Source organism: Serinus canaria, chromosome 6, assembly GCF_022539315.1.
Source record: "Serinus canaria isolate serCan28SL12 chromosome 6, serCan2020, whole genome shotgun sequence".
NCBI classification, from domain to species: domain Eukaryota; kingdom Metazoa; phylum Chordata; class Aves; order Passeriformes; family Fringillidae; genus Serinus; species Serinus canaria.
The window spans coordinates 27,231,027-27,255,280 of record NC_066320.1 but is presented as its reverse complement, the minus strand read 5'-3'; the positions used below and the strand labels follow the sequence as shown (position 1 = coordinate 27,255,280).

At 48.9% G+C, this 24,254-nt stretch overlaps 1 protein-coding gene across 2 annotated transcripts in view; it reads left to right on the top strand.

The window, feature by feature from the left end:
- The first annotated feature begins 9,204 nt into the window (after nucleotides 1-9,204).
- Nucleotides 9,205-24,254, top strand: part of AFAP1L2 (actin filament associated protein 1 like 2) — a 66,216-nt gene continuing 51,166 nt past the window's right edge. For both annotated transcript variants that reach the window (XM_050976304.1, XM_050976303.1), the window contains exon 1: nucleotides 9,205-9,353. In XM_050976304.1, the coding sequence (XP_050832261.1) occupies nucleotides 9,338-9,353 (16 nt within the window). In that variant the 5' untranslated portion in view covers nucleotides 9,205-9,337. The remainder of the gene's footprint in view (nucleotides 9,354-24,254) is intronic.

The window sequence follows — 24,254 nt, the reverse complement described above, 5'->3', positions numbered from 1 at the left end:
TTTGATATCTTGAATGATTTTAAAGTGTGTTTTATTTTTGTTTCAGCTATTGCTGGTCCATCTAACTGTTCCCTTTCAAAAAAAAAAAAAATCCTCCTGCCACCTAGGTTTGTGAAACAATAGTAGGTAATGGAATATAAGCTTCTTCTGAGGCCAGTAAATATTGGATCATATAAATGATTCTATGATAGCTGGTCTGCCATGGTGCTCAGGCAGCCCAGAGCATAATGCTTCAATGCTCTGATGCTGCTCTGACCTCTTGGCACTCAAATTTGGCGTTTTCCATAACAAACTGATTGTTCAGCTTCCTGAAAATCACATTTGTGCTCCTTCTCCCTTGGGAGCAATCCCAACAGAGGACCCTTCAGAGAATTTCCTGGGCCTGGCCAGTGAAAATGGAGGTGCCACCAGGGCAGGCAGATCACCTGGGGGTAAAGCTGGCTGAAAGATGGACCCTGTGAAGAAAAAGTGAGCAACATTTCATCATATCAGCAAGGCTGCCATGCAGCCAGCCCACTCCAGGGCTGATGTAAGGGAAGGGTTTCACCAAAGCAGAAGTGACCCCCCTGCAGATCCCAGGATTTGACTTTTTCTCGTCTTGGGAACACCCAGGAAAGTTCACCCCAAATTAACTAAACTTAAATAAACCAAATTTACTAATCATGACCCCAAATGCCTTTGAATTTGGGCATTAAAGATTAATGTTTAAAGATTAATTAATTGTTCCATTAAAGAGTAGGTCAATGTGGAATGGAATAAACCAAAACAAATGTAAGAGACTTGTAGTCTTAGTTTGGTAGGATGTTCTGCAGGTCTCTTGTGTGATACTAAAGCTGATGTGGCTGTCCATTTCTCTTCTCTCCTGTGTCACCTCCTACTGCTGCAGCACTGATGCCTCTGAAGATGTCAACACTGTGTGCAAACACTTGCAGGTTACTTCAAGAAACGTTCCTTGGTGGTGCTGTGGCTTTGTGCTGAAAACCAAGAGCCACAACAACAGTATTTGGTGGGTGGCCAGTAAGAAGCAAGCAGGGGACAGAACAGGCAAGATCTTTTGAAACAGCTTCACTTCTGAGAATTGCTTATCAGCAGAAACCTCATCCTGTAGCAGGAACCCACAAAGTGCCCTTGCTGTATCTGTCCATGGGGAGAGCAGCAAGGTGCATCCAGGCTGGACCATGTGCACCTGCACAGAGCCCTCCTGCCCCTCACAGTCTGCTGTGGCTGCAGCTCTCTGCTCCCTGGGGATGGGCAGGGGATGGCCTGAGCATGCAGGCAGTGCAGGACACTTCCCTGCTCCACATGCTCACGAGGTGACGCGCACACCATTGCCCAACGCAGCCCTCGTGGGCCTGGGTGACTCTCCCATTGCTCCTTCCTCCAAGAAAACCATTTCTGGGCACCTGGCCTGCAGTGTGAAACAGCCTTTGTGTGATATTTTGTCAGCTACAAATAATTGAAAAAGGCCTGCATAAAGTCCTAATTGTGTCACAGAACAGGCTCTTCAGTCATCCATCTTCCTATTAAACTTGTGAATTTCAGCTACTCAGCCCTGTTGGAGTTATTTTCCCCTCCTTCCTCTTTTAAGCTTCTATTTATATTCTCTCAGTTGTCTCTGCCAGAAGATCTCATGTGGATACATTAGGCCTTTTCAAAAGGAAAGTTGGATTACAGTGATTTTTCTCCCCGTAGGACACAACAGCTTCATCATTCATAACAGAGCAATCCACTATAACTTCATTATAGATGGCATGAAGCTGGCCTATTTAAACAGAATACTTAATGATGGTTGGGAAGGCAGGAGAAATTCAGCTCCACAGCTCTGTGTGTGAAAAGAGAAACTGCATTTTTTGGTATTTACCAAGGCAGATTTCTTGATTCTTGATTAAATCTCTTTTCACAGGACCAAAAACAGAAAAAAAAAAAGGGGGGGGGGGGGGAAGACTCAACTGACATGGGTGAAACTTATTTATTACCTGGTAGTTAATTCCACTTTGGCAGGTAGTTTGGCATACCCTAACATCCAATATTTATAGCAGGAAAGGAAACTTGGACTGCTCCATGGTGCTCAGCCTCCACTGAAACAAACTGCAGTTTATTGGTGCTGTACGACCACAGGTTCTCATTCTTTCCCCTTGTCCCTCTCAGCAGTGCTGACCACAGAGACTCTGCTCCCCGACTTTGACTGAGGAGAACTGCTTAAGGCCCAAAGAAAAGCTGCAGACTGAAGAACACTCTTTTTGGGGAAATGCCAGAATAAATAGCCTTCTGCAAGCTCACAGTTGACATCGGACCACAGTTTGTGGTGATGATGGGGAGGCTTAAAAAATCCCAGTGAAAATGTAGCAAGACATAAAAATTCATCTTTTCCCATATTTTGATAAAATTAGTTTTTCTTCTCACCTGGGTAAGCTTTCCTGGTGCTGAAAGGTGCCAAGAGTCCAGCTCTGTTCAGGCAAGTCCTCCAGAAAGGACACACAGATTTTTTTCTTCTAACTTGGGAGAGATTTTTCTCAATGCTGGCTTACTGGTAAAACCTGAAAGAGTGGATGAAGTTTCTAACTGAGCTGAATGCCATGATTTCCTATTCTATCCCCTCAAAAACAGGACCATGTTGCCATGAAAGAGTGTTTTGGTCACTTAATCACCAGCAAAGGCATCAGCAAAAGCAGGTTTAATGTGGAAGAGAAAGTGCAACAAAGTTCACTGGCAAGGTTTACTCTAGTAGTTCCTGGGTGATTAAAGCACACAGAGAAAAAGCAAACTAAAATCTAAAGTCAATCTGAAATCAACTTCAAAACTATCCATGTGGAGCCTGGGAGGAGGGGTTGGGGAAAGAGTAAGGATTGGAAGGGGTAAGGATAAAAAGGAATAAGGGGCACGTTCCCACTGAGTCACAAGGTTCACAGTGGATCCCCCCCCTTGCCAAACTGAGCCCCAGAATTCACCAATGGTTTAGGCCTAAAGGTTTAGCAGCATTTAAATTAACAGCACTTCATCAATAGTTCAAGTTAAACAATTTAAAGCATTCATAGAAAATTTACTATAAGCCCAACAGCAACTCACAGGCCGAGCTTACTTAAAAATCTAAAGCACTTAAGAGTCTAGGAGAGCAACATTTGCTATGGCATATTCCCACTTACACACACAGATCTAAAGGAGTCTGTGCAAGGTGAATCCCTGTGAAAAATCCCCCTCAAATTCAGGACAGCACTCACGTTGGATCCTTTGCATCTTCCAAACAGGTGAGAGAGAGGTTGAGCCTCGAGGAATTGGGGGTATCAGCCCAGGATTTGTCAGTGTCTGGTGTGGTCCTCCAAGAAGAGCAAAGGTGGGATTTTGTGGCTCTGAGAGGCCCCAGTACAAGGGCAGTGCTGGGGCAGCCACTGTGCTCCAGGAGAGCTCAAAGGGCCTCCCTTTGGACTGCTGGGGTCACAAGAGGCTTGGCTTTAAGTCATGCAGTATTCCATCCTGGCTGCAGTTAAGGTCAGTGGCTTTCTCTGAAAGTTCAATTACAAATAATGCCCTTCCACTTGGGCTGTGATTCAGGCAAGAAAAATAAGTTTCCAAGGCTGTTTGTAGAAAACAGGAGCTTGTCAGACAGCACAAATTCCTGGAGCAGAGTTTCTGATAAGCTCCAGAGGAGCTCAGCCCAGCTGTTCCTCAAGGCCAAGACCTAAGGAACATTCCTGAGATCATAGGCCAGGGGGCTCGTGGGGGGATGATGCACCACCACACAGGGCAAAGTACACATCAGAATTTACATCAGAAACTCTTGGGAAGCTGATGGCCACATCCTGTGGTGCCTGGGGGTGTTAGAAGCTGCAATACAGGGCACTGATAATGGGGAGGTCTGCTGGAGTGAGCATCTCCATGAGGAGTTGGCAGGGAAAGGGAACAAAGCGTGCTTTGGACTCCTTGAACTGATCTTGAACATTGTGAAAGGAAAGCTGAGGGGCTTCTCTGGTGTGGGGAGAGGGTCTGGGGTGGTAAAAAAGTACAAGGAAGAACTAGCTTTCAGGAGGAACAAATTCTGTGGCTGTTGAGCACACTGTCTGGTCAGCATGCCTCATACTTTGGCCACAAGAAGGTATTCTGTCTGTCAAGGGAAAGAAAACAATTCAAGCTATTAAGACTCCCTGTAATTTGGCCTACAAGCAGTTTGGACTTAACAACTGAAAAGGAAATGTCAAAGGATGGGAAGCCAAGAGAAGCTCATCAAAAAGACATCTGGTCCTGCTGTCCTTAATGGGAAATCCCCCCCTCCCTCCAGACACCCTCTTCCCAGCCATGCTCTTTTGAAACAGTTAATGTCTGAGAGAATCCAAAACATTGCTGGAATGTATCAGTGATGGAGCTTTTGTATAGCTGAGCAGCTAAACAGCTCTGGTTTTGTTTGTGTTAGGGCTGATTGTCTTGCCTTTTATCGGTGAAAGTCAGAAATGGCTGGACAGAAGTCAGGGGAGCAGCAGTGGTCTAAGGCCAGCTTCAGCTGGGGGAGAATGTGGTCACCTCTTTCATAGCTGCAATCATGACATGCTTCACAGGGAAGCAGAAACACCTCAAAAGAAGAGCCCATAGGCAGCATAATCATCCGAGGTGGAGGATTCATGCTCTCCAACAGAGTATTTAAGTGAGCAGCTCTGCTGGAACAGCCATGCTGTCCTAGTGGCCCATCTGCCTCTCTGTTTCTTCTGGCCCCTTTTCCACTGACTGAAGCCTGGCAGGCTGCCAGTGCCTTCCTGGAACCAAGGAACTAGTCTGGTCTGCTAAAAGGCACCCATGGGGGGTACTTCTGGGGAAAGACTGCTGCTCATGCTCCTGAGCGGGTAGCCCAGGATCTTCAACGTGTTTCTGCACTCAGCCACGTGGCAATGCCATTTATCACAGCCCCTCCCAGAAAATCATGTTCCCAGGGCCTGGGTGCCTCAGAGTTTCAGCATGGGATGCAGAGTGTTTGATCACATGAATCAGGACAGCTGGCAGGGTCCAGCTATTCAGATCTCCACAGGGAAAAAGCAGAGGACTCCATTCAAATTCCCAAAACCAGCTATTCCCTTCATCCCTTAAATCAGAAAATCTGGAAAACCAGCAGGATTCAGCAGATCAGGGTTCAAAGACATTGATGGGAGCTCCATAAACATCCTGAACTCCCACCAGTACTCCCACCTAAAAGGAAGCCTGGGGGGACTTTCAAAGAGGCAGCTGAGCTGTGACTGATGATTGCTCCATCCAGTCCCAACTGCTCAGTGATCTCCTCCTTCCATCCAGCTGCAGGTGCTTGCCACTTACCTGGTACTGTCCCAGTCCTGCCTGGCTCCACTGCAACCCAACTCATCCTCCCCAGGTGGAACCAGAATGTGCCATTTTAGTTTTCTGTCATTTCAGCATGGAAGTTGGTGCAATACCAGTGAAAATGGCATTAGGAAGAGAGAGATAATTTGGCCAGAAACAGTGAGAGGACAGAGACTTCTCCCTGTCAGAGACAGCAATGCTGTTTTGCTGGCTCAGCTGTCCCCAGGTCCACAGGCTTTGTTGCTGTTCAGAGGGATCCCCAAATGGGCAAAAGGAATTCTCCCACCTCAGATTATTGGCAGCATTACAGTATTGCAGCCAGGGACTCCAAAGTGAAGAAGTGTTTGGCTTCCTCATTTCTTGGCATTTTGTAGGACACACCTCAGCTTTAATCTCAGCTCAGGCCACAAAACTCACCTCTGTTCAAATCTCTCTGAAAAAGTTTTATGTCTGCTTAACCACAACTGTCCACTACTACACCTTTATCCAAGTGGGGACCCAAAATGACATCTGAAAGCAAAGAGGACACAAGTGCAACACCACTGATCTGAGATCTCCCTGCCAGCCCCAGTCTGCCGAGCCATCTTATTCCTCCATCTGTCCTCCAGGTGCCTGCACAAGTGGAGTATTTGACAAAACTTCCCATCTTTCAGGAGCTTAACAGAACCAAGTTAACTCTATCTCTAACTGAACTTGGTTTCGTTGAGTAAATTCCTGAACCAGGTTTTTACAGCATTGGCAAGTGCATGAGGGAAGAGAGAAAGAAAAGCCTCATCAAACAACATACACACTAAGGTGTGGAGGAAATTTATACCTTTTGTTCTGCCTGATGGAATATTTTCCGTGAAGAAAGGAAGAAGTCTGACCACTGGGGACTGCTGCAACTGGAATATCTGAGCAGTATCTGGGAGAAAACACCCCAGAGAGCAGCTCTGCACTATCCAGGTCAGACATGGCTCTTCCTGACAGTCTCCATCAAGCACAACTCCCCTGAAGTCAGTGGAGGGCACCTGCACACGAGTTCTCAAGGCAGGGTTCCTCTGGTTTTCACCATGGGTAGGTCAAGAACTTTCACCACACTTTGTGTCATGCTTAAACGAGGGAAAAAGCAAAGTGCAAGCAAAGAGAGGAAACTCATAACAAAGATTTAGACAAATATAGACATTAAAGACTTTGCTGATGCAAAAGGTAGGTGTAGCAATCAATAATAATAATCAACAATATTATTGAAACTATGTACACCTGCTCAGGGTACTTAGGGAAATTAGAAAAGGGTTTAGCACTGCCAGGGGAGAAAAGAGATGATTGGGATTGTGCTACTACACAAGGTATTTAGCAAATCATTGTAATTGTTCACAGAGTTCATTTAGGCTTCTGAATATATTCTTGATTCCTGCTCTGTTCCACAGGAAGCAAAAGAGCTTAAAGGCAGTAAGTCCAGAGAAGCAGAATGTCATCTGTTGAAAGCCACAGCTAAAGGAAAACTTTAGCCAAAGGTGCCAGTTTCACTGGCAGCCAGACAGCCTATCAATACAGCATGAATATGCAGGGAAAAAAGGATCAAAACATGTCAACTGTAGTATGAACCTCTGCCCTGAATGATAGGATGTCAGCCACATAAAAAAGGAATTAAACAAGATGAGCCTGGCCCTCCAGGGTTTTCACACCTGAGTCATCATTAATAATAATCATCATCATTAACAAGCATCACTAATAATAAGAAGAAAAAAGGCAATGAATACATGGGTGTACAGGTAGATGGCTGTTATTTTATTGGCTTCAAGAAGCTCCAACAGGAAAACCAGTTTGCTGTGTTTGCTCTGCTTGAGCACAGTGGTAAACATCTAGATTTCAGCACCAACACTGGGAACATTAATTCTTCATTCTAAGCAGGGTCTGAGTATTTCCCAGTTTTATTAAACCCTAGAACACAATAGCCTATTTTGAAAAGAATACTGCAAAGTATTTTAGGTACTTCCTACTGCAAGAAGAAGAGGGCAAACAGGAAGAACTTGTATTCCTCTGGCATTACTATTTGTCCCATTGTCACTTGTCCAGCAATTGCCATGGGCCTAACCAGCAGTCCTGAAATTCCAGAGCATCCTTATCATGGGAAGGGAAGGAAGGGACAAGCAGGGAATGTAAAGGCTCTGGGTCCTGAAGACAGGAATCACAGGTATCTGATGTTTTGATCTTTCAAAATAATCGTTAATTAGTTTGTGTAACTGGTATTATCCTTAATTAGCCTTGCCCAGTTCAGAATGCCTGCTCACCTGCTTCAAGATAGAGGCACACCTCAAAGGTTTGCAAGACCAAGGCCCACCCTGCTAGATTTTGAAAGCTGTAGCCAAGAAGCAGCTGGGAAGAGCCCTAAGAGAACTATTCCTACATGGCAGGCATATTTATTTATTTTCCTCCAGTTACTGCAGACTGCTATCTGCTTGCTGGATTTGATGGTTCAGGCACTTGGCTTGCCTATCTCTCTGTGTGGTGGGTATGCACTGGCAAGAGGTGAGAGATGCTCCAGCTCAGCTTCCTTGAGTGGCAATAGCCCTTTATGCAGCCTTGCTCTTGTATGGAGAGCTCCCATGTGGCACAGGTCACTTTCTGGTTCCACAGAGATCCTCTGAGAGGTGTTACCCCCACCAAGCACTGCCTGGGAGGGTGGGGACAGGAGGGGCACCCAGGGACCCAAGAAGTGTCAGGGGAGTGCTCTTCTATCCAGCCTGGCTGCTTGATTTCCATGTGAGCCAAGAAAATCTGCTTATGGCTATTTTCAGAAAACCTAAGGAGGACCATATGATGGAGCCTTGGGGTGCAGCATGACATTTTCCAGGCTACCTTGGACCATGGATGTCAATGGTTTGTGGGCTGAAAGGTCCAAAACCTGGGAAATAGGGATTCTGTGAGCCTTCTGTTGCCTTTATCTAACTGGTACCAAGGAGAGCAGTTCATTCTCTAGGTAATGGTTGCACATTTTTCCACAGGAACACTGGAGCTGCACACTCAGGTCAGGCACTTAGCCTCACCTCTTGCTATAAAGGCCCTGTAATAGGCAGGTATGGCTGCCTTGTCCCCACATCAATGTTAATTTTGGAGATAAAATTTCCCCTATAACCCTCATAGACTTTGCCATTTGTTACTTTCAACGTTCTCATTATTGATAAACACATTAAATTCCTTCAGTGTCTCCACAACTTTAGCCTGAGGACAGACTGTCACCTGTGCCTCGTATTGAGGTCAGACTGGATGCCCACTTCTCCCCGTGTGACTATTTGTGCCCTTTGGACATGACAGTTCTGGCTGCCATGGCAGAAGTCAGGCAAAAATGTCACTGCAAACCAAGGAGAGGGACACATCCCTGTGAGACTGGCTCTGTCCAGGAGCCAGGTCCTATCAAGAGCCTTAATGAAATCACGGGAAAGAAGAGTGCCCACTCAGTGGCTCCAGGATACAGCTACCCCGGCGTGGAAGGAGAACCCAAATTTCCAGCCTACCATCCCAGAGCCCAGGTGTGTACCTGGCAGGCTCTTACCTGGGCTCACGCCACCGGCACCAGGCATGGCACTCCCGGGATAAGCAGGGCCTTTCCCAAACGTGCCCAAAGCCCCACTGCAGCCAGAGGGTCACCATCCCAAACCCGGGACATCCCCAGGAGCCGCTCCCCGCCACATCCCAGCGCCCGATTCCCTCCTCTCCTGCCCCGGCCCCCAGCCTGGCGCTTCTCCCCCGGGGACCGGCCCCACGGCCCGGGGAGGGTCGGCTCGGCGGTCGCAGCTCTCTCCCGGCGGCAGAGCCGGGTACCGCCGGCACCCCGGATCCCGGAGCCGATCCCGGCCAGCTGCGCGGCTCGGGGCGGGGCGGGCGGGCGGAGCCGGCCGGGGCAGCCGGAGCTGCTGCTGCCATCAGAGCCTCGGAGCGGCGCGGGCCGGGGCAGCCGGAGCTGCTGCTGCGATCTGAGCCTCCGGAGCGGAGCCGGGTGCGGGCGGCGTCGTGTCCCGGAGCGCTCGGCACTCGCTGGGCTGCGGTCCCGCTCATCGCCATGGAGAAGTACAAAGGTGAGGGGAGGGGGTGTCACGCGTGTCCGTGTCTTCGCTCGGGGATCCCCGGGGGGCTCTGGGGACCTGTGGGGCGGCGGGCTTTGGGAGGTGACAGACCGCTGACACGGGCCCCTGCGGGACGCTCTCCCCGCGTGGGAAAGCGGCGGTGGGATGCGGGGACAGCTCCCAAGGCGATGTTTCCCGAGAGTGGGACCGGGATCGGCGGCGGGGAAGGGTCCCTGCGGTGCGGGCCGGGAGGGGCTGTCCCGCCAGCGGGACCGGGAGGGGAGAGCGGGGGTCCGGCTCCGCCGAGGAGAAGGCGGACGGACGGTGGGGACGGGAACTGGCTCCGGGGGAGGTGATCTCTGCGATGGGACCGGGGTCAGCTCGGGGATGGAGGGGAAGCGGTGCCCGCCCGTGGGACCGGGGTCAGCTCGGGGATGGAGGGGAAGCGGTGCCCGCCCGTGGGACCGGGGTCAGCTCGGGGATGGAGGGGAAGCGGTGCCCGCCCTGGGGCCGGCTGGGGGAACCATGGGGAAGGTGCGGGGCAGCGCGGGCAGGTCCCACCCGGGGATGTGAACTCCCTAAGTACCTGCCCCGGACACCGAGTAGGAAGGGAAGGAGAAGGAGGGAGATGTGGGAAAAAAATCACGTTTTATCTGATCCGGACATCGGGACCTTTTTTTGCCGCTTAAAAGCAGCGGCTTGTTGCGTTTCTGGAGGCGCTCAGTCGTCTGGCATTGCCCGTTCCGTCTTTCGTCCTAAGCCGCCCATCTGCGTGGGATTCCCACCCTCCCAGGCTGAACAGGCACGGCGTTGAGTGTCCTGTTTTCTAAACGCAAATAGTTTTGGTGGTTAGGGAGAGGGTAGGTGAGCAGCTCCCAGCTTTCTCCCTGGCAGGTCTCATCCGGGCTGGCTGTCACCCACAGCCCATTTATATCCCCTCAATCAATGGCTCTGGCGCTTCCTGCGAGATGCTGCTTGGTCATGAGCACCGAGACTGGCACATCTCAGGTCCGTGCTGCTGTGGGCACTCCTGGGCACTTTTCAAACATGAGCTCTCCTTGCCAGCTGGGGCAGGAGGAGGTGGGATGAGGTGTCCGGGCACGGAGCACTCGGATGTGTGCGGCTACTTTGTGATTTCTGCTCCTGCTTTTGTGTAGAAACTTCCCCTGGAGGAGGCGGATCCACCCCTTAGGTAGCACGGAGTAAGCCTGCAGTAAATTTTACCTGTTGAGAGGAAATGGGACTCTCCTTGTAACTGCTGTCCTCATGGAACTCAAACATTTCAGTGGGGAACTTGGTACTAAACAAATGTATTTCTGCCAGACCCCATTTGTTCTTATTACTGTCAAACCAGAAAGGTTTGCTTACACCTCAGAGATGCATTTGAGCTAATAGCTCATTTCCTAACGCTGAGGTATCATATTGTGTGAAGTCAACCTTTGCCAGGACTGCGTGTTTTTTTCACTGTGCAATACTTTAATATTCTGACAGAGCTGGCACTGTGCTGCCTGTTGCATTTTGATCCTTTTCCTCCTTACAACTGCTGCTTTACAGGCCTGATAAGCACAATAATAACATGCTGCAAAAGCGATCTTAAGGATTATACTACAAATCAAATATTGTGTAGCTGGTTTGGGGTTTTTTTTTCCCATCCTGGCAGGGTCTGCACAATTCCATTCAGTTCCAGTAGCAAAGCAGTAGATTCATTAAGATTCAGCTATGTTTTGTATGTTGTCTTTTTAAACATGCACACTGCTCTCTCAGAGCAGCGGGGATGTTCTGCACATGTGTGATGAATAAATAGCGAGCACAACTGATGGCAGAGCCCTGCCAGGGCTTTTTTGTGCTGCTGTGGGAGCAGGGGTGGTAATGAGTCACCACCAGCCCTGCAGGGCAGCCACAGGTGACAGCACAGCTGGGTCAGTGCGTGGGAGGTGTCCCCAGTGTGAGGGGTGACCTGGAGCTGGTGAGGTGTAGGGGGAGGCTGGGCTGGAGGAGACCATGGGGGAGTTGGGAGCCCTGATTGTTATTAATTAGCACGGGGGATATGTGCCTGTTCTGGTGGGGATAACTTATTGATGCCTTGCTATGGGAAGTCTTCATCCTTGGCACTAGCCTGGCAGAGTGCTTGTGCAGGGAAATCCTGTAATGACAGAGGTGGATGGACTCAAAGAGGGCTGTTGAGCAATGAATTGGTGTTCTGGGAAACTGAATTTGACTACAAAATCTGTCCTACTGCTTATGAAATTAAGTTTGCAATCATCAGCAAACAGCAGCATCCTTCCTTTAAACACGGGCAGGGATGTGCAATAATCCAGGCTCTGAGGTGGCACGTGCAGGTGTCTCTGCTCTTTCAATGGCAGGTGAAGCAGCCACAGGAATCCAGCTGGGTGGAGTGTGCAGAGCTGGGGTGGGAGGCTGGGGCTGGTGCCTGGCAGGGTGGCACCCGTGGAGCGGGAAGAGCTCAGGCTGTTGGACTTGCATGGTGGGAAGTGAAGGAGAGATTGTGAAACTCTCCTGGGAATGGGTTTCCTTTCCCAGCCCCTGCAAATGAGGTCACAAGGCCAGCTGCATAGGAGGACACTGCTGCCTCTTGACTCCTCTCAGGCTGCTGAAGCTCTGAAGATATTAATGAAGGGCACGAGGGGTTGGCTTTTTCCTGCCAGGCTGCCCTAAAGAATGTCTGCTGTTGGTGGAGATGCTGTTTATAAAGGCACCTTCTCCCTGTGATTAGGGAGTGTGTGTGAGGCATAAAGAGCAGCAGACCCAGCAGCCCAAGGGGACAAGAGGGAGACCTGCAGAGAGCAGATGTGACCGAGGGTGGTCACTGTAGTGACAAGGACAGAGCTGCCGGTCTCTTGCCCCTCCTCTATTTCCTGTGAGTGCTCTCACCCCCTTCCCATGTGTTTTGCCTTTGAATATGGCAACTGTCCCAACTTGTGCTCCCTGTTCTAGGGGCATTATGGCTTCTTGCCTGCTCCTTACCACGCTTGTCAGACATGGCTGGCTGGTCTGTGACCAACTATCTGCAGACCCCAGGAGATGCTGGGGACACCTTCATTTACCTGGCATCTCTGTCAAGTCCTCTCAGACTGGCACCCTTGCCACTGCAGTCATGGGTGATGCAGCCCTATGCTCATAGCCTAAAATGTCAAGTGATGTGAGTGTGAAGAGTTTTGTAAGATTATTGCTGAGTTTTAAATGTGTTAGAGGTCTGTCATGGTAATCAGAGCAGCTTCCAGCCCAGCTCTTCAAAGAGAAGTGTCTGGCATTCATGTTTTACTGTTTCTGTTGAGCAAAGATTCAAGCTTCGTGTTCCTTGTCAGAGGGTCCTTGGGAGTGTTTGCAGTGCTCCCCCAAGGAGATGAACATTGTTTGCCCATGAAGGAGAGGTTGTCTTCTTAACAGATATCAACAGGTTAGTGTTGATAAGGAGTAAAATGGTTACTTGGTAGAAAGAAGTGTTTGCTTGCTAAGTTAAGATGTTTTAGCTGGGAGGGGAAAGGGGGTGGGTCTGTTTAGGACTAGGGCAGATGTTCTTGCACACACTAAGGGATATGCTTGGGGTTAGACTGAGAAGTGGAGACATGAATGAAAGACAAACCCTGGTAACAATCTGAGGTGCTTTATAAACTGTTGTTAATCAGAGTTGGAAATGAGTTGATTCATATGAACAAAATCTGGTCTGTCTGCAGACATATGTGGTTTCTCCTCAGCTGATTGTCCACACAGCTGTTGTGCTTAACTCATTGTCTTGGTGTGGCAACTGGAGAAAGCAGGGCTGTGCTGCTCTGTGCCAAACCATGTACAACTTTCAGCTGCTGGGCTGAGCCTTCTTTTAAGTGCAGATGAAAATTAGTGCATGCACAACCTCCTAACATACACAGTAACTCTCACTTATGGGAGAGGGACCCTGGTTGGTTTTGGAGAATGGAACAGGAGCTGTTGGGGAATAGGCAGCAGGAGTGCAGAGTTATTCACTCTGCAGGGCTTGAGGACATGAATCCTTTCTTTCTGCATCTGAAACCACAGCCTGTCTCAAACATCTGCCTTGCCCAGCCTTCCAAGCCCTCCCACCTGTGCCAGTATAGCACTTCTGTCTGTTGTAGCACAGCTGCATCTCTTGTTCAGACAGGGCACATGAGGATGCTCTGAGCTGTGTTATGTGCACACAAGGCTCTCCAGTGCTCCCCCCACCAGGACAAGCTCACTGCAGGTGGGCTCTAGGGATGCTGCCTTTGGCCCCATTCCATGAGCAGCCATGGCCCTTGGGAGGTGTGCATGTAACTGCCAGGTTTGGGGTGCTCCTTTTGCAAAATGATCCCTGGGGATCCTCCATCTCTTGTGAGCAAGGGCAGGGATCCATGGAGTGAAGGAAGGGGAGCAGTACCCCTGCAGCCCTGCTGCTCTGGGCTCTGTGCCCCATCTGTGTCATTACCAAAATTGCCAAGAGCCCTGCTCCTACAGCCAGGAGAGAAGCTTTCTTCCTAAAAGAATTATAATAAAAAAAGGATAAAAGCTAGCTCACAAGCTCTGAGCCTTTGGGCATCAGACAGGGCAAGAGCCCTTCCTTTACCTTTGTGTGTAAGCAGGTCTTGTTCCCCTCCCTCCCCAGAGCTTCACCTCTCCTGGAAGCTGGCTCTGTGTGCCTGGCTGGGGGCTGGAGACTCTGCCTGAATGAGGGTATTGTTCCTGGGCTCTCACTGATGGCTTTCACTGAACACCCACAGCCAGGAGTGCAGGGAGTGTCCATGCAAAAGGGCTTGTACTGCTCCATGCTGGGCATGGCTGGCTCTGCCAGCTCCCAGCAGCAAGGAGGGCTGGGGCAAGCAGGCAGCTGGGCAGCTCCTGTCACCTGTGCAGGGCTGTGCACCAAAGCCACAATGGCTTCAAAATCTGAATTCTGGACCCCTGCTCAGCTGCATACTTGTTCCTCAATGTTTCCATCTCAACATTTAGTACATATGAAGGATTTAGTGATTTGTCTGAATCCCTTAAGATTTCATGGCAAATTCAGGACCTGAATCCCAAACTCCTTCATCAATAGCCAATGCTGTCCTTGCAAACATCCTCCCTAGATCAAGGGAAATCAGGGATGCTGTTCTTCTGAGAAGTCTTTGTAAGCTCTAATTTACTGTACCCTGTGGACAGGCAGGATTCATGTAATGCAGGGAAGTGCATCTTCAGGCAATAGCCACCAGAGAGCCCAGAGCTGTAAGGGATGTCTTGGGGAACCAAAATTAAGAGGTGCATCTGTCATCAGAGGGGATGCAGAGCATGTGCACCCAGGGCATAGGTGTTCCTCTTTGAAGCTGTCTGGCTGAAGCACAGATCCAGACCCAACAAGTGAATTGGGATCCTACAGTCACACAGCCAGTTTGATGACCTGCATATTATTGTTTACTTCATCATGGAAGTTGAGTCATTTGTGCTTTTCTTTTGGGTCAACAGACAAGACAGACTGGTCCAGTCTGTGCAGCAGCCTGTCAGCACAGCTCTGTGGGTCAGAGATGAGTCTGACAGGGTCTTGTTCCAAGGAACTGCTGGTGCAGGTGTTCATGCAGCCACTTCCAGGGCTGGTGGTGGATTGGGCAGAAGTGTCAGTGAGCTGGTGAATTCCCTGGCAGTAGGAAGGGCAGTAGAAGGGCAGTAGCTGAGAGAAGGCATTTCCATTGGAAGAGCTATGCTGCCCTGTGAAGAAGAGGGATTAAACTTGCTGTGTGCTATGGTGCATGGCTAAAAACCTTGTGTGAACTGAAGGAATAACTGTAGAAGCTCACAAACGAAAAATCTGTTCAGAAGTGTTCAGTAGGAAGCCGCCAATCTCCTGGTACCCAACGTTCTTTTTTTTCTTTCTTTTTAAATAAAATTACTAGATTTACTTAAATCCAGGGAGCAGATCTTTAGGAGGGAATAGCCTCCAAAACAAACAGGAGTTGCTCAGGGTGGCCAGAGGAGTGGGAGCCTTGGCAGAGCTCAGCACAGCAGTGCTGGCACTGTGCCCCCGCGTACCCTGAGCCCAAACCCTGCTGGGACAGGGAACAGCCAGGGCTGCAGCCACCCAGAGTGGCTTCCCTTGGGGCTGGTGGGCCAGCCTGGGAGAGCAGCCCTTGCCTGAGGAGCTGGGAGTGGGGCAGTTCCTGCCTGGGAAATGTGCTGGGTTGGTCTGAAGTTCAAAGGACAAGGGCCAGGACTTACTAAAATACATTTCCCCTCCGCCCCTCCGCTGACCTGTCGCTTTCTCCATGGGCAGCATTCCATAGAAAGCAGGCCTGAGGATGGCTTGGAGCATGGCAGTGTTGTCTTTGGTTGTAAACAGCTCTGTCTGGAAGTAAATATCTGAGAATTACTGGATCAGAATGAAACTCCCACATATCATACAGACTTGGCCACTTGCAATTTAATAAAAGTGCTTCCCCTCCTTGGGTGGACTCTGCTCTGTGTTGCATAAAGAATTTCTGATGTATTTCTTTTTCTTTTTTTTCTTTTTGCACTTTGGATCTGCTTAGGATAAAAGTATAGCACAAAGCTTAGAAAAGCCTGGGAAATAGGGATTCACAAGTCTTAGCTGGCAGTTTAGCCTGTGGGCTTCTTACTTCTGAGTGCAGGAATCTCCTCCAGAGATAACCAGCAGCAGTAGCTACCCCCAGCACTGGTGTGATGCACGTGAGGTTTTTTACTTCCTTTTGTGTTGTAGGAGACTGAATCTTTTAAAAAGTATCTTTAGATTCCCAATTTTACTAATAATTAATGAGGCTTTCCAGAGCTGGCACTGAGTTTGGAGTGTAGAGGTGGCAGCTAGGCAGTCAGGATGGCTTTTGAAGAAGTTTGCATAACATTTTGGCAGCAGTGCTTTGAAAGAGGTGGGTCTGAGCCAGGAGATTCTTACAGTGTGTGCTGGAGCCCTTCCCTCTTGGACTGAGTGAGATGGGGAGCAAGTCTTGGTCTGCTGCAAGGAGGGGATCTCTGTCCTGCAGCCTGTGTGTGTTCTGAGGCAGCCAGCCCAGGCAGGTGGTGAAGGGAAGTGTGTGTGCAGCTCCTGTGAGATAAGGTATCTGCAAAGAGATCTCTGATCCAGAGTCTCTCTGCAGATCTCATCATTGCTGTTTGTCACTGCAGAGTATGACAGCTGTTGAGGCTGGGAAGAATGAGCTGGCTCGCAGAAAACCTGAGTTGCACAAGGTCACTTGATGTCACAAGTGGCTTTTGCTGAAAGTCCTCCACGAGTGTGTGTGAAATTTGGGGCTTTCTTCTGCTGAGGAATGCAACTGAGCCAGCTGCAGCCCCACAGCCTTCCAGTAGCACTGTCAGTTTGTCATCTCTGGAAGGAACCCATGGATTTGTTCAGACAGTCCCAGTGCCAAACAGCTCTGACTTCTGAAGGTCCTGCTGGGACTGAGCTGAAATCAGTAGAATGCAGAGACTGTTTGGTGCCTGCTGGTAACAGGTACGTGATTGCAGCAAAATAGCTCAAGTCTGGGAGTTGGGGCTGACTTTAAAAGTGGAGATGTGGCCAGCCCAGACTTGTGCAGTGGCCTGTGACAGCTGGAGGCCGTCTGCTCCATCCATCCATCCCATCAGCAGCTTCATCCAGGCTGCCTGGCTGGGGAGCACGTCCTGTCTCCTTTGTGTCAACCCAGTATCTTCAAGGATCTTTTGTGTTCTACTGCAGTCTCTAAAAATGTGCCACGTAGTCTTGAATGGTGGGAACGTCTGCTCTTTTTATTGTCATACTTTTCAGACTTCTCCCTGGCTCTGGGGAATGCAGCATCAGGCAGAGAGCTGGGATTGTAGTGTACAGTTCCACATCTGCTGAAGGATTGCCTGCTCCTGATAGCTGCTGAAATGTGATAAAGAAGAAGAGAACACTCAGACTAATTGAGCTCAGTTAAAAAACCAGCTGAGCTGTCTTTACCTTGCTGTGGTTACCTGGGCAGAGGGGTGGGATGTGCATTTCTATCACCCAGCCACAGCCAGGGGTTTTCCCCCCTGTTGGGAATTGAGTACACAAGCACAGGGTGCATCTCTTTTGCTGAGGTGTGAGCTGTGTGTCAAGTTGTATACACTAGGTCTGAGTGGAGGTGCCAGGCAAGCCTGGCTGCTTCCAGTGGTCAGGAGCCCTCCTCCCCAAGCCTGAGGTCATAGACAGCAGGGGACAGGGTGGCTCTGCCTTCACCATCCACTGCTGCAGGGGTCTGGAATCTGCTGGGCAGCAGGGTGGCTACGTGCTTTTTCTCCTGGATGTTTTCAGTCCATGTGGGTTGTTTATCTCATCTGGGACACGTTGTACTTGGTGCCTGGGGCTCTAGGTGTAACCAGTGCAGAGCCTGCAGGTGCTTTTGGAGTTCAGCAACCTCACCTGTCTCATTGGAAGACGGTCACAAGTGCCCCAGAGCTGTGCAGTCACCAGTGAAATGTGCATGTGACAGTTTTGGCTGGTTTTGGTTTTCTCCCACACCACTGCTTGTGCTCCACACTTACTTGTGTGTCTTGCTCCTCTGAGCAGCAGTGTCAGAGCTGAATGCAGCTGTTGGTGAGCCTGTGCAGGGTCACAGTGACCTAAAAGCCCCAAAAGCCTGTGCAGGGTCACAGTGACCTAAAAGCCAGTGACCTCTGGAATAAGTCAGTCATGTCTGCAGAGCAGCTTCTTCACCCTTCACCCACCAATTCATCCAGCAATGCCTCCTCCAGCCAGGCTGGAAAAAGCTGTAGGAAGACATGAGGATTGAACTTCTCATGATAGTCCTAATCAAGGCTTACTGGATTCTGTCTATAACTTAGGTAATCATAACACTAAGGAGGTAATAATATAATCAGTTTCTGCTCACAAGGGCCTGTCTTGCTTCAACAGAAGTCAGCTACCAAACTATTTAGCAAAGCAACACTTGTAAATGATTTATTCTTGAGTTAAGCATGGTGTTATTTTATATAAACACAGATTTTCATTACTGCTTCAACTTTATTCCATTTTCTCTCTACTAGCTGTGTTACAGGAAGCACACACAAATCCATGCACAGCCTCTCTTGCCTTTCTCTAATGAGCAGTGCTAGCTGATGAAATTTTCTAGCTATGTGCCACATCAGTTTAATTTGCTATAGCTTGAGCTTTGGAAATTGTCCCCCTCAGGAGATGATGCTTCTTGGAAACTAGGTTGTCTTCCAGGTGTTGAAAAGAATTGTTGATTTTTTTGGTGCTGGCTGCTCTAATACAGTTCTGTGCAGACCATGTAACTGATTAAAGTGTGTCAGAAAATTATCAATGCTCCAAGTGTGGTTTGGCTTATGTTTGAGTCCATGTGAACTCCAAGGTCTGGTTCTAGGAAAATTCAACAGTAAATCAATCACGAAGTGTATCAATTATGCCAACATATACTCTTGATTTCTGGGCTACTGAACTGTAATTCTGTCTCTGACTGTGATCCACAGCCCTGGAGACACTGCTGATGTGGTCTGTCATCTGAGCACTTGGATCATGGTAGCCTGTCCCACTCTGAGCTCAACAGGCTCTTGCTTTAATCACCAGGATATGCCAAATACTGCTGGACTCTGTATGGGTTGCACTGGTCTGTGCTGAGCCAGTGTGAGCTGGCAGTGTGTGAAGCAGAGCAGACCTGGGCGAGGATGCAGGTGCTTGAAGCCTGAGCCTGTTGGCATCCTGCACTAGTTAACTTCTGTCAGTGTGGTTTTCCTATCAGGTTGTTCAAACAGATGCTCTCTAAGTGTAGACGAGATCTATTTCTGGAAGTTGAAGTGGGACTTGGCAGAGTGGGGGGAAGCGAAATGGCAATCAAAATTCCCATACTTTATCCTAAAGGCTGAATTCCCACGTCTGGCTGAGAAGAGAAACAAATGCTTTCTAGACCCAGGAGGCTCAACATTCCCCGAAACAGAATGATTTATTTTTAATTCTTATAGTTCACTGGAGCTCTTAAACCAAAAGAGCAGTGACAGTTTTATTGTACTTAGAAATAAAGGCAGCAAGCTCTGGGCCATGCTGAGGCTGAAAAACCTGGAGTGCTGTAGGAAGGGAGAGGCAGGTTCATCCAGAAACTGGACCCATGCTGAGTCCAGCCCAGCCAGAGCATGGCCTGAGTTGCAGGGGCAGCACCCGGAGGCAAGGTTTGCCTCTGGCTGGAAATCTGTGTTGAACAGCACAGGATTTCACCTTCGTGTTTCTTTGGGTTGGCTACGTCAGCCTTCCTTCAATTCTTTGGCCTAAATAATGGCATCCCCTAAGCTTATATGCTGGGTTTTTGGTTTTTTTTTTCATTTGCTGCTGATACCATTTCAGCTGTGGCCAGTGTTTTATTCTTGTGATGGTCAGTTACAGGTCCCACAGGAATGCTGAATGCAGTCCCATGGGGACTGACAGGAGCACAGATGGGTGTTGAGCACACGTTGTGTGAGAGGGACTGAAGATCATAAATAGGGTGTCCCATTAGTGCTGTGCAGGGGATAAAATGGGCCATCCTCGTGGTTAACATGGGCTGTAGGCTGTCCCTTTGGAACTGGCACTGCCCCAAAACCAGGATAAGAGCCATGGACTGTTGGGTGCCACTTCCAGGTCACACATTCTTACACCTTTGGCTGCTCGGTGTCTCCATTAAAAATGTGTAGGTCTGGGTGATGCTCCAGTGCTTTCTTTAAGGTATTCTAACATTTAACCCTGATCAGACAATCTCACTCTGACATTCTGGTTAGCTACAAAACCTTTGCAGTTTGCTTTCATTCCCATGCTGGACTGAGGTTTTTTTGGAAATGCTCTGTTTCCAGCATATGTTCTTGTTTTTGCTGATAAACATGCATGTCTGTTGGCCCACATTTGGATGAGGTGGGAAGGGCCAAATTAATTCCTGGTGTCATTCCAGCATAGTCAGTGGGCTGACCACAGAGATCAGACTGGGTCTAAGATATACACTGGATTGACTGCAAGTTTTACCAATTTTTACTGATCCATTACCTAACTGTATTTCTGGTGCCATTGATAAAGATGCCTTTGAATTTAATATAATTAAAGCTGGTTTGTTATAGAGGAGGGATGTAGAGCTGACAACTCCTTTGCCAAGCAGACATGCTCAGAATTCCAGGTGCTAATAGCACTGACGTGGCTGACCCTTGCTCCAGACCAGTGTCTAAACTGTGTTAGTTATTTGGACCATGAAAGATGAGGAGATTCTACCACACTAGAGACATGCTCTATGAAAATGCAGCCAAGTCATCTGTGGACACTTCAGCAAGGACATTGTCACCTTCTCTGATCCTCTAGGCTGAAGCCTTTCCAGCTTCTGATGAAATAGTGCTGCTGGGAATGCTTGCTTATCCAGGATTCTGGGATGGGATTTCAAATTTCCTTTCACCCGTTGATGGGTGATTGCCTTTCCTCATTCATGCAGTTGTTTTTTGTTGGTTATTCACAAAAGTGCAGGCCTGCTCTGCCATCATACTGACAAGGAGGAAAGAAAATGTTCTGTTTTGAATATGGAAAGGGAGGTGCTGCTTAGCACAGACAGAACTGGCTTCTAGATGAAAGAGTCAAATACCAAACTGTTTTGTTTCAGTTTGAGCAGGACAGGCTTTGATCTAGAGGAGATGACTCAGTCAGTAGCAGGGAGCAATTCTTTATAGTGCGTTTAGAAATAAAACCTGGAGATTTAGGCTATGATGGCTTTGACACATCAGTCATAGCATATATTATGTGAAAATGAAAACCATAAACATCTGAAATTAAGTGTGGAGGCTTTTCTGAAGAGAGAAAAAAAACATTTCTGATATTGGTTGCCAAGAGTTTTCCTCAAGTCAGAAAGGACTGCGGGTGGGGTAAGATCATTCCTATTGCGATAGCAATAATGAGCAGTGTGGACAAAGCAGGAAGGGGAAAGACTTCCTGCAGTGCAGCTCAAGCCAGAGGTGGGGCCAGCATGAAAACTGGGATCTCCTGGCCTCAAGTCAGGCTCCATAATCCATCTCTGCTGCCTGCTCTTCCCCCTGCCTCATCCCTTTGTCCCCTCTGACAGCGCTCTGGGTCAGGAGGCGGCCGCGGTCAGACCCCGCTCGGTCACTGGGCTGGCTCCACTTGCACAGAGCAGGGATGGCCAGACTCCTGCTACTGAGCTGCTTTCATCCAGAGCCAGGTGACAGCCCTGATCAATGCAGCTGTGTTTTGTGGCACTGCAGCTGGCCAAACAAACACAGCTGCAGCACGGCTGGGGCTCTGCGCCTGCTGCACGCCCGCAGTGTGCAGGGAGAGCCCTGTGGTGTGGCCAGTGTCCTGGGGATGTGGTGAAACACATCTGGCTCCACACCACGGGCTGCTGGCAGTCCCCAGTGTGAAGCAAAGTGTCACTGGTGCTCCTGCAGCTTTATTCTACATCCAGCCCCTGAGCTTCGTTTTGTTCTGTGCCACTGTCCTGTGTAGGCTAAGAACAAATGGGTCTCTGCCTGAAGAATGTGTCTTGGTTCTTCTTGGTGGCTGCATGCAGGAGGTGATGGGGGCTTCTTTGGCACAGTTGTCTTGTGAAGTATCCTGCTACTAACAGTTTGTTTCTGCCAAGGCTGAGGAGTTTATTTCTCCTCAGTCTCGGGATCCCACCTCCTCACCTGCACCATCTCTGGCATTAGTTCCCCCTCTCACCAGCAGACAGCTCTTGACTTTTCACAAGGTTATTGTTCTGCTGGCTTGACTTGACAGCCTGGGCAGTGATGGGAGCAGGGTGCTGGGGCAGGGAGCCAGTCTGTTGGGTAGCAAAGCTCTGTCAATGGGGCTCACTTGGAATGCTGAAGATGTGCAGGTCCTTCAGTGATGCCTGGGAGCAGGACTCACCTGGCCTGTCTTGTAGCCCTGGTCACAGATTTGTTACAAAATAGGAGTCTGATTAGGTGGGCCAAGCTGTGCAGGTTTGGAGGTGACATACCTCCTCCTAGAGAGAGAAGAGATCTTTTAGGTCATCTAGTTCATCCCGTGATTTGGACAGTGTGCATCTTCTGGTCTTCTCCCCATTTAAATGCAAAATATTCCCCGTGAGGTGACTTGCCTCAATTCTCCTAAGGATTATTCCATGGTCTGGAAGGTCCTGTTGCTCTTGTGGGTGTGATGTGTAAGGGCATCAGATTACTCAGATTGGATGTATATAATGGGAGAATCAGATAATTTCCTTGCTTGGCATGGCAAACAAAAAGCCATTTTCACTGATGCCAAAGAGCAGCCAGTGCTGTGCTGTGAGAGCTGGAGACAGTGTGTCTGTATCAGGAGATGTGCTGAGGATGCAGCTACCCACATTCCCTGCTGTCACCAGATCAGAGCTGTCCTGGCTCTGGATCAGAGCCACCTGCACTCAGCAGGCAGTGCCTGTCCCACTGGAATGTCAGCGTGCAATTTGTCAGGCTGGTGTGAGAGTGAGAGCAGAGGTTGTGCTTGGAGAGGGGTCAGAAGCTCAAGGCTTGAGAACAGAAAGTGTTGAGGGTGAGGCTGGAGGGCAGCAAGGTGCTGGCCAGGCAGTGGCTGAGCTTAGGCAGGCACCAGGGACTGCCCATGACAGGAGGGCTCTCTGCAGCTCCTGGGGGTGCATCCAGGGCAGCCCCACCAGCCTCTGGCAGGGTGAGCAGCTGGGGCACTGACCTCTGGCAGGTGTGGAACAGAAGGATTGTGCTCCTTCCTGCAGGAGAAAGGAGCAGGGTCACAGGTGCTTTCATGCTGGGCTGTGTGGGAGGGAGGTGGCACCTGCTGTCCATCCTGCAGTGGGGAGGGCTGAGAGCTCCCAGATGTCATCACATCCTTCTCTTCCTCTCCAACTTCCCTTTGCACATACCATTATGATGATTTGTTTGGCTGATGCATTTCCAGGAACTAACACCCATTTTCAAAGGCCTGCAGAGGCAGAAGGAGTTCCTTTCTATGAAGAAGCAGATGGTTAATTTTATATTTTAAAAGTCTTACTGTGGGCAGTGTTTCTCCTGCCACAGAAAAGGCTTTTTCAACCCAGGGATCTTTCCTTTAGATTATATCTTTTCCCCGAATTCAAGTGTTTTCAATAGAATGGTTTAAAATGTGTTTTTGATGTTCCCTTGTTCCACTTTACTCCTGTCTTGAGTGCACAGAACTGCCTTTGCTGTAAAAGAAGATTGGGAAAATTAATGGCTTTACCCTGTGGCATTGCATGAATGTTAAAGGAGAAACACTTTCTTGTGAGTGGCACTGGAAATGTATATGTTCCCAAAGAGACTGGAAATGTGGGCTCCAGTCCTCCAGGAAATCAGCTGAGCCAGAGGTGTTACTGGGTGTTTTCTGAGTGAAGCTGCTGAGGAACCAGGATAGTTTTACAGAGATTCCTCTCTGTTGGGTGGGACACCTGCAGTGAGAATTTTCATCTGCAGCCATGAAACTGTAACCTTTACAATCACCTGGGGTTTTTGGACAACACTCAGATCTCCTAAAATCGATGTTTATGAATTATAGATAACAGTAAATGTACCTAAAGACTTGGGTGCCATGATGGTTGTTAGCTGCTGTTAATGAATGTTGTAACAGAATGTAACTTCACTCCAGAGTTGGGGGCAATCCTTTGAGCTATATTGGTGTCCATCCTGCAGTGAGGTCATAGAGGTCTCTTAGATGGAAGGAAATGGATGTGATAAACACATCAGTAAACAAAAAACCCCAAAAAATCTGTAGAACTTTCTGCTAGCAGCAAAGGCCATACTTTTTAAGCATAGGACAAAGAGATAATAAATTATAAATTCAGCAGGGAACAAGGAAGTCATGTAGCAACTGCAAAAGATCCAAACATATGGAAAATTCAATTCTGTGGAGAATTAAGTCACTATTATGTAATCAGGATCAATGGAAATGAGCTGATGTCAGTATTGGACTGGCTTAATGCATGGGTGGAAAATTGTGTTGTCCCAGAGAGGCCTGCT